At 35.7% G+C, this 9,539-nt stretch overlaps 1 protein-coding gene across 1 annotated transcript; it reads left to right on the forward strand.

Moving 5' to 3' along the window:
• Positions 1 to 1,598: 1,598 nt before the first annotated feature.
• On the forward strand, positions 1,599 to 4,178 carry LOC123213696. Its single transcript, XM_044633171.1, has 4 exons — positions 1,599 to 2,126; positions 2,462 to 2,724; positions 3,168 to 3,243; positions 3,336 to 4,178. Exons 1-4 carry the CDS (start codon positions 1,599 to 1,601, stop codon positions 4,176 to 4,178), a joined length of 1,710 nt encoding a protein of 569 aa, XP_044489106.1.
• The last annotated feature ends 5,361 nt before the right edge of the window (positions 4,179 to 9,539 follow it).

A 9,539-nucleotide genomic window follows, 5' to 3' on the forward strand; every position in this document is an offset into this window, starting at 1 on the left:
TCCTAGGTTCATGGCCATTGCTCTAAACGATTAAGTTTATGAGAATGAGCAACCAAGCTCTGATACCAATTGTAGGATCGAATGGCCTAAGAGGGGGGGTGAATTAGGCAATTTTAAAACTATCTTTACCAAATTTGAGAATTAAAGCAATTTATTCAAATCAATAATGTTGCCTATTTTTAATCCAATGTATGAAAATAACTAAAATATCTCAAACAATCAATACAATCAAAATAACATAACATAAAATATAAGTTTAAGGGAAGAGAAAATCAAACACGCGATGTATAGTGGTTCGGCTCAACCCGGCCTACGTCCACTCCTCCAAGCTTTCTCCCTTGGAGTATTCCACTAATCCTTGGTTGACTAAACCTCAACCAAGCTTTTCTTCACAACCAAAATAGCTTCCAAGGTGCTATTAACCTTTACAAGTGTTAAAGCTCAATTTCTCTCACTAGGAATTTGCTAATCTCTCCAAGAGTGAACCTCACTCTTTTATAACACGAATTTTAGTATGAATGTTGAAATATGATCTCTCTCAAAGTGTATATGAAAGTTAAAGCTTAGTACAACCCAAAGCAAATGAAATTACAAAGTGTAAAAGCAAGGGTTTTGATTAGAGAGAATAATTTGCAAGTCAATAGCTCAAAACTAATTTGCTCTCAAATATATGAAAGTTCTTGGTGGCAAAAAAGTTCTTTTCGAACGCAATTGATTGGGTTTATATAGGGGAAAATAAGGAAAGTTACCGTTGTGCACAAAGATAGCCGTTTTAATTTTCCAGAAAACGCACAATTCGGTCGACCGGATGGAATTCGGTCAACCGGATGTGACGTGGCACCTCCGTGGAGCTTACGTGGCACTAGCCGTTGGAAAAATTCAAACCAAAATTCGGTCGACCGAATTCAATTCGGTTGACCGAATTTCTGAAGCCAAAATACATGGCTTCTGGACAATTCGGAAGCTGATTCGGTCGGTCAAATTCGGTCGACCGAATTTTATTACATTTTACCCCCTGGATTTTCAAAAACTGCAATTTGACCCCTAAAACTTTGAAAAGTGATAATTTAACCCATTTTTGAAAATTCTTTCAAAACCAACTTTAAGATATGAAAATGTAGTTCACAAAACTTCATCATTTTAAAAGAATTAATAAACTTTGGTGAAAGAATTGGCTTAAACCAATAAGTTTGAAAAACGACATTTTAACCCAAAATGTGAAAGATATGAAAATGAGTTTTCAAGTGAGCTATCTCATGCAAATAAATATTCTAATCAAAACGAATGCTCTAAATTACAAATATATCTACCTAACACTTGAGTTTTTCTTCAAATCTTCAATAATTCTTCAATTGACTCTTCTCTTTCATTTCCATCTTGAAACTCCTTCAAGTGCATTAGATAAATCTTTGCAATCTAAGCTCACACTCAAGTAAAATCATTAGTCAATATGCTTAGGGACATATTAGTTTGTTATCATCAAAATAAGAGCATAATGACTCCTCAAGTCAACAATTGCATCTCAATGTCCAAATAAAAGAGCTATAATTGTGTTGGAGAATGGTGACATAGAAAGTGTTAGTTCAAGTGATAATGACATGCCACCATTGGAGGATTGTTCTAATATTGATGTTGAAGAACCCATTCATGGAGATATGTTGGTTACAAGGCGAATACTAAATATTCAGCCTAAGGATAGTAATGATGAGGAGCAACGTGAGCACATTTTCCATATAAGATGCCACGTTAAAGACAAGGTATGTAGCATGATTATTGATAGTGGAAGTTGTATTAATGTTGCTAGTACTTTGTTGGTAGATAAGCTCAATCTGGAAACCTTCAAGCATCCTAAGCAGTATAAGTTGCAATGGTTGAATGAGTGTGGAGAAATTAGAGTAACCAAGCAAGTTTTAGTTGCCTTCTCTATCGGCAAGTACAAGGATGAGGCTCTTTGTGATGTGGCACCAATGCATGCTGGTCATATACTTCTTTGCCAACCATGGCAGCTTGATAGGAAGGTTACTCATAATAGCTACAAGAATAAATACTCTTTTGAATTTAATAATCAGATTGTTATATTAACTCCTCTTAAACCTTTTGAAGCATATGAGGATCAGATTAAGATAGTAAGAGAGTGCAAAATGAGAGAAGAACAAATAAGAGAACAAGAGGGAAAAAAAAAAAAAAGAAAGAGAGTGAGAGGTCAAAAGAGAAGAGAGGAAGGAAGTGAGGCCCAGAGGAAAAATTCAAGTGAAAAGAGTAAGGCCAACAGAAAATTTAAAGAGAAAGGTGTGCAAAAAGGGGAGAAAAGTAAGAGAGCGAGTGTGTTTGCCAAAAAAAGTGAGGTTAAGAGTGCTATGATCGCAAGCGGTAACTACTTGTACTTATGTACAAGGATGTTTATTTTCTTACTAATGACCTTAACCCCTCTTTGCCTAGTGTGGTTGTTTCATTATTGTAGGAGTTTGAAGACTTGTTTCCCGAAGAGATTCCCCATGGATTACCTCTTTTAAGAGGTATTGAGCGCCAAATCGACTTCATACCTAGGGCTGCCATACCAAATCGACCTGCCTATAGAACTAATCCTAAGGAGACAAAGGAGATACAAAGGCAAGTGGATGAGTTGGTGGAAAAGGGATTTGTCAGAGAGAGTCTTAGCCCATGCTTGGTTCCTATCATTCTAGTCCCAAAGAAAGATGGAACATGGTGCATGTGCATGGATTGGTAAGCCATCAATAAGATCACAATAAAGTATAGACATACTATCCCTTGATTAGATGATATGCTTGATGAGTTGCATGGTTCGTGTGTGTTTTCAAAAATTGATTTAAAGAGTGGCTACTATCAAATTCTCATGAAAGAGGGAGTTGAATGGAAGATCGTATTTAAAACTAAATATGGATTGTATGAGTGGTTAGTAATGCCTTTTGGTTTAACTAATGCACCTAATATATTCATGAGGTTAATGAATCATGTCTTGCATGCTTTCATAGGTAAATTTGTAGTAATTTATTTTGATGATATTTTAGTTTATAGGAAGAATTTGGTGAACATGTGAAACACTTGCATGCTATTTTTAGTATGTTAAGAGAGAACCAATTGTATGCTAATATCAAAAAGTGTACATTTTGCATGGAATCCGTTGTATTTCTTGGCTATGTTGTTAGTTCGCAAGGTATTAGTGTGGATGAAGAGAAGGTAAAGGTGATAAGGGATTGGACTACACCTAAGAACATGAACGAGGTAAGAAGTTTTCATGGTTTAGCAAGTTTTTACGAAGGTTTGTTAAAAATTTTAGTTCTATTGCTGCAGCTTTAAATGAACTTGTTAAAAAGAATGTTGTTTTTAAATGGGAAGATGTGCATGATCGGGCTTTCAATATCTTGAAAGAAAAGCTTACTAATGCACCTTTGTTATGTTTGCCTAACTTTGATAAAATTTTTGAGGTAGAATGTGACGTATCTGGAATAGGAATAGGGGATGTTTTGATGCAAGATTTCAAACCAATTGCTTACTTTAGTGAAAAGCTAAGTGGGACAGCCTTGAATTATCCCACTTATGACAAGAAACTTTATGCATTAGTAAGAACTCTTCAAACATGGCAACATTATTTGTGGCCAAGGGAATTCATCATTCATTCTAATCATGAGAGCTTAAAGTTCTTGAAATCCCAAGGTAAGCTTTATAAAAGACATGCTAAGTGGCTAAAGTTCATCGAAATGTTTCTTTATGTGATCAAGTACAAACATAGAAAGGAAAACGTTGTTGCCGATGCATTGTCTAGATGGTATGCATTACTTACTTCTTTGCAAACTAAGTTACTTGGTTTTGACTTACTTAAGGACTTATATACTAATGATTCTGATTTTGGCCAAGTATGGAATGCATGTGCTAAGTGTGCGTTTGGTGATTTTTATAGGCATGAAGGATTTCTATTTAGGAGAGATAAATTATGCGTGCCTATTTGTTCTATTCGTGAGTTGCTTGTTAGGGAAACTCACAGGGGTGGGTTGATAGGTCATTTTGGTGTGCAAAAAACACTAGACATATTGTGTGATTATTTTTATTGGCCTAATATGAAGCATGATGTTCAATCTGTTTATGATAAGTCATTACATGTAAGCAAGCAAAATCTAAGTCAAACCGCATGGCTTGTATACCCCTTAACCCGTACCTAACCAACCTTGGACTAATATTTCTATGGATTTTTTCTTAGGATTATCGACGTCTCAAAGTGGTAAGGACAACATATTTGTAGTTGTTGATAGTTTTAGTAAAATGGCTCATTTTATTGCATGTTCTAAAACCAATGATGCAACACATATTACTGATTTGTTCTTTAAGAAAGTGATTCGCTTGCATTGTCTGCCAATAACCATTGTTAGTGATAGAGATGTTAAGTTTTTAAGTCATTTTTGGTGCAATTTATGGAATAAATTGCGAACTAAACTCTTATTTTCTATTGTTGCACATCCTCAAACGGATGGACAAACTGAAGTAGTTAATAGGACACTTACTACTTTGTTACGTGTTATCATTCAAAAGAACTTAAGGCAATGGGAGAAGTGTTTACCATATGTTGAATTTGCTTATAATAGATCTGTTCATTCTACTACTTCATTTTCACTTTTTGAAGTTGTTTATAGCTTTAATCCTTAAACTCTTTTGGATATTTTACCTTTGTCTACTAATGAACGTGCTAATATTGATGGTAAGTGGTGCATTTCTATCAAGACAATGCAACAACGCACAAACTCAATTCTAGAAGTTAAGACAATGCAACAACAACAAGAGCAAGTATAGTGTAATTAACTTCTTTTAAGAGATGGCCCGTTTTAAAAAAGTGCTTGATGGCCTTCACAACATCATCACCAATTATGTCCCATGCTGCCTTGAAGAAACATGCACTATATCCATTCGGACCCGGAGCCTTGTTATTATCCATAGCAAAAATGGTTTCTTTGATCTCCTCCACTGAAACTTCTCTTATGAGCATATCCCTTTCCTCATGTCCAAGCTGGGATTTGACTAACTTTTTGAGCTTCTCATGATTCACATTAGAATACTCATTTCCATTTAGGACAGATGATGTATATGCGGCTTCATTGTCATTTTTGGGTTCCAAGTCATCCTTAAGTCTCTATGCAACCTTTGAAGCCAAGAAGAATGAAGTTCCAGCAAATCCCAAGCCAAAGGAAGCATTGCACCCTCAATTTTGGCCCAAAACCACTTTTGGATATAGTCTTATTACATCCACCCAAGGTCCAAATGAATAGCTTATTCCAATTGATCAAAAAGTGCAACTTTTAAAGTCCATCAATGGTCCAAATGTCCAAGCATCATTTTGAGAAGCCCAAGTGAAGTTACAACCATCCATCACTCCATTTTGAAGCCCAAAAAGGTGTTCAAAGCCCAATTGGGAGAGTTGGACGAAATTGGATTAAAGGAGAGCTTTGGTGAAGACAAGAGCCCACTTTTTATGGAATAATAGTAACATTTTGTCCTATTGCATTTATTTAAAGTATGGCATGGCTTATTTTGTGTGGTTTAGAGTGAATTAAGGGCTAGGGTGAACTAATTTATTAAAAGTCTATGTACACATATATCTTGCTGCCACTTACTCCCATATAAAGTGGCTATGCTTTGTAAAATGCAGTTTTTTTACTTTTGAATGAAAACTTGAAGAAGCTTTGTTGGCTCTCTTTCTTATTTCCTTTATCCAATCATTCTTGGTGGAAGATTGGTGGTGGAAAGCCCCAAGGTTGGTGGAACTTTCCTTTATGCCTTGGTTACACTTTATGTTTCCTTAGAAATCCAAATTAGAGTGTGTATGTGTGTTAATTTTGATTATGGCAGAGAGTTGCAACATAATTACCATTTCTACCACTGCATTCTACTTGTGATTTGATTGCCTTACTCTACTCCAATTGTGTACGTCTATAGCTTGAAAGAAAGTTCTTTGTGTTGTGATTATGATGGAATGAATTCGGTTGGATTTGGAGTTGATTTGGTTGGTTAAAATACAAGAACAAAAAAACTGCTCATACTACATAAACAGTGAAAACAGTTTTTGATTTTTGGTTTCTTATTGCATGTTTGGTTGAATATGCACCAACAGATTTGAAGTGCTCCACAAACTCCTTCTTGACCTCCTCTATGTTGTTTATAAAAGATCCATCCTCCTTTAGGATCCCATAGATAGAGTTCCTATTCCTTCTACCTTTGATGCTCTTGAAAAAGAACTTTGTATTTTGATCACCTTCCTTCAGCCAATGAACTTTTGATTTTTGTCTAGCCAAAGATTCCTCAGCTAATGAAAGGGATCTATAGGTTTCTAAACTGATTTTTTCCTCTCGAGCAAGTTCCTCATCCAAAGGATTAATATAGAGAAGCTCTTGGATGTTTTCAAGTTGCCTCCTAACTTCTAACACTCTTTCGGAAATGTGGCCAAAATACTCCTTATTTAACTTATTTAACTCACCTTTCAGCTTTTTAAACTTACTTATCACATTGAACATGGGGCTGCCTTTTACTTCATGGCTCCAAACTTCACCAACAATGTTGAGAAAGTTTTCATGGTGTGTCCACATATTAAAGAATTTAAACGGAACTTTCCTGCAAGCTTCTATGGTTCCCATTCTTACCATGTAAGGAGAGTGGTCGGATATAGAAGGGGTTGAGGAAATGAGCCATAACATTTGGGAAAGTATCCTTCCAAGTATCATTAATGAGAGCCTTATCTAGTTTGCATGCTATCCTCCTCTCACCTTCACTACAATTGCACCAAGTAAGGAGATGACCCATGAACCTTAGGTCATCCAATTCAACCTCCCTATTGCAATTTCTAAGGTCTTCACAATAGGAATTACCCCAAGTTGCCTCATCAACCTTTTCATGAGGGTGTCTAATAGCATTAAAATCTCCTAATATAATCCTAGGGGAGTTTTGCATTATGTGGGATTTATTAATGAGATTATGCCAAAGGTCCTTCCTCTCCATGGGATTATTGTTGTCATAGACTATTGTCAAGCCAAAACTAGTATTTTCCTTAACAAGCCTTACATCACAATGCAAGTATTGGGCATCATCCGCAATAACATTGAGCCTAATAGTAGCTTTATTACATCAAATCCAAATTCTGCCTATAGAATCATCCATCGCATTAGTACAATGTTCCCAACCTTCCCAAATACTATAGCATACTCTATTAACATTCGTACTACGTACTTTTGTTTCAAGAATAGCCATAATATCAATCTTATTTTGCAAAATGAATCTCCTAACCTCCTTTTGCTTCATAGGAGCATTTAGGCCCTTAATGTTCTAGCATGCTAAATTGGCCATTTAGGAGAATCAATGGGGGATGAGCTTCGCCTTTGTTTCACCAACTTCCTCCGCTGTGATTTGCTTAGAATATCACCCTTCTCCCTTTTGAAGTCCACTTTATTAACCTTGATTTTGCCTCCAAAATGGTTTATTTATGGAGATTCACATAGGTCATGATCTGCATCTTCATCTTTTGTAAGATGTTTCTCCACTTGCTCCAAATTTGTATGTTTGGCCACATTTGATATCATGGTGCTAGATGAAGATGCACCGTGAGTTGAGTCCAAGATATTAGATAAGACTAATTTCTCACATGTCTTATCTAATATGGTAACCTTCCCTTCATTATGAATTATCTTAATTCCACTAGGTTCATTGGTGGCTAAGGCTGCAAATTTGTTATTTTTTAACGCCCCCACATTATTGTCATAGTTCTGCGTTCCGATCACTAGCTTTATCCTTGGGTGATACAACCCTTGCTAATCGATCTAACAAGAACTATAACAATCTATTGGAATCTTGCCCAAAGATCTATCTAGCATAAACCAAAAGAATTAGAACCCTCTTGTTATCTAACAACAAGGAACTCTAATTATCAAAGAAAGAATTCACAACTTTCTCAAGAAATGAATTCAAAGAAAACTCTCACAAGAACTTTGGAGAAATTCAGAATTTTTTATTATAATCAAGCTGTCCATAATCTTGAGTTTAATACCTATATATATGTTGCTTCTAACCCTAAAAAACGAAATAAATCCTTTAAAAAAAAGGAAAATAACAACTCATGACAACTAAGCACTCTCCTAATTAAACTAGGATAACAATTAGATAATAACTAAACAAGCTTTCCTAATTAAACTAGGATAACAACTAGATAATAACTAATCACAAAAAGGGCTAGCTGAATTGATGTGACTTGGGCTTCCATATGCATATTCGACTAAGCCCAACATGTGCTCCTTGCTGCCTTTAGCCCAATTCATGTATTTGGGCTCCTTGTGTTAATGTAAGCTCTTTTAATTCTTCAAATTGAATTAAATGCACAAGTCTTGAACTAAACTCCATGCTTGTCATGTCGTTGACCATGAGTTGCCCTTCGACTTTGCTCGGACTCTTTCCCATAAGCTCTAAATGACTTTGAACGAGCCCAATGATTGCTGCTTTCATCTTCTTGGCTCTTGCTCGTGTAATTAGGCCTCCGTCATAGCTCAATGGATCCAAATTCTTTGTGTTTGTTGAAGTAGAATGCTTCCCCTTCCCCATGTGTGAATTTGGTGAAGTTATCCCTTGATAATTTGCATCATTGGGGTCTCTAAGTTAACTCTACCACTCCCATTGCTCTCCTCTACAACTTGGTGATTTTCATAATTTGCCATCCCTGCTTTTGCACCTGTAGCTTTCTCCTTACTAGTTTCCTTCTTTCCTTTATACAAGCTAAATTTCCCTTTATCAGTCTCTCCTTTTTCCACTCTCTTTTTACACTCTTCATTTCCATGACCGAACATCTTACACAAGTTGCATTTTAAAGGTTTCCACGCATACTCTAGCCAGATTGCAACATTTTCTTTATTTGGTAGTACAAGCTCCATTGTATCCAGAAAATCATGGTTGACGCTAATCTCTACACAAATATGTGCATTCTCCAGTCTACTCTCTTCCTCTGTGACTGAATCCGCATAAAGGGGACGACCTAGAAAGCTACCAATATGGCTAAAACCCTTCAAACTCCAAAATTCCAATGGAATTCCATAGAATTTAACCCTTCTACAATTATTTGAATACATGCAAAGAAAACAACTTATAGTAGTCAATTCTCGGTAGTTGATCTATGAGACACGAGGGACACCTATGCAATACCAAAATGCAAAACTACATAAATATGATATTATCTTAGATTATATTATATTATATCTACCTTTAAGTGCCCAAAATCGCGTTTTGAAACAAAAAAATATAACATTTCCTAACCAATAAGTGTGTTATAGAAAAATGGCAAGAGTTCCCCCATTTTAAAGGGTCTAGGAAATTTTTTATTATGCATTGTAACACTCATAATTACCAATTCACACAAACTAGTCCTACCAACTAACTGAATTTTCATCAACTCAATTACAATTAATGGAATAAATAAATCATAGTCACCCTCAGAAAAATTGCCACCCATAGGAACCTTATAACCAATTCTAACAATTAACACTATATAAATATAAATA

Source organism: Mangifera indica, chromosome 4, assembly GCF_011075055.1.
Source record: "Mangifera indica cultivar Alphonso chromosome 4, CATAS_Mindica_2.1, whole genome shotgun sequence".
Lineage (NCBI taxonomy): Eukaryota > Viridiplantae > Streptophyta > Magnoliopsida > Sapindales > Anacardiaceae > Mangifera > Mangifera indica.

Bases quoted from the DNA above. Each gene is read 5' to 3' on its own strand.
- LOC123213696 (XM_044633171.1), top strand. From the start codon at position 1,599: ATGCCACCATTGGAGGATTGTTCTAATATTGATGTTGAAGAACCCATT. The intron at 2,725-3,167 runs GTAAGCCATCAA...CTATGTTGTTAG, and splicing joins TGGTGCATGTGCATGGATTG to TTCGCAAGGTATTAGTGTGG. The intron at 3,244-3,335 runs GTAAGAAGTTTT...CTTGTTAAAAAG, and splicing joins CACCTAAGAACATGAACGAG to AATGTTGTTTTTAAATGGGA.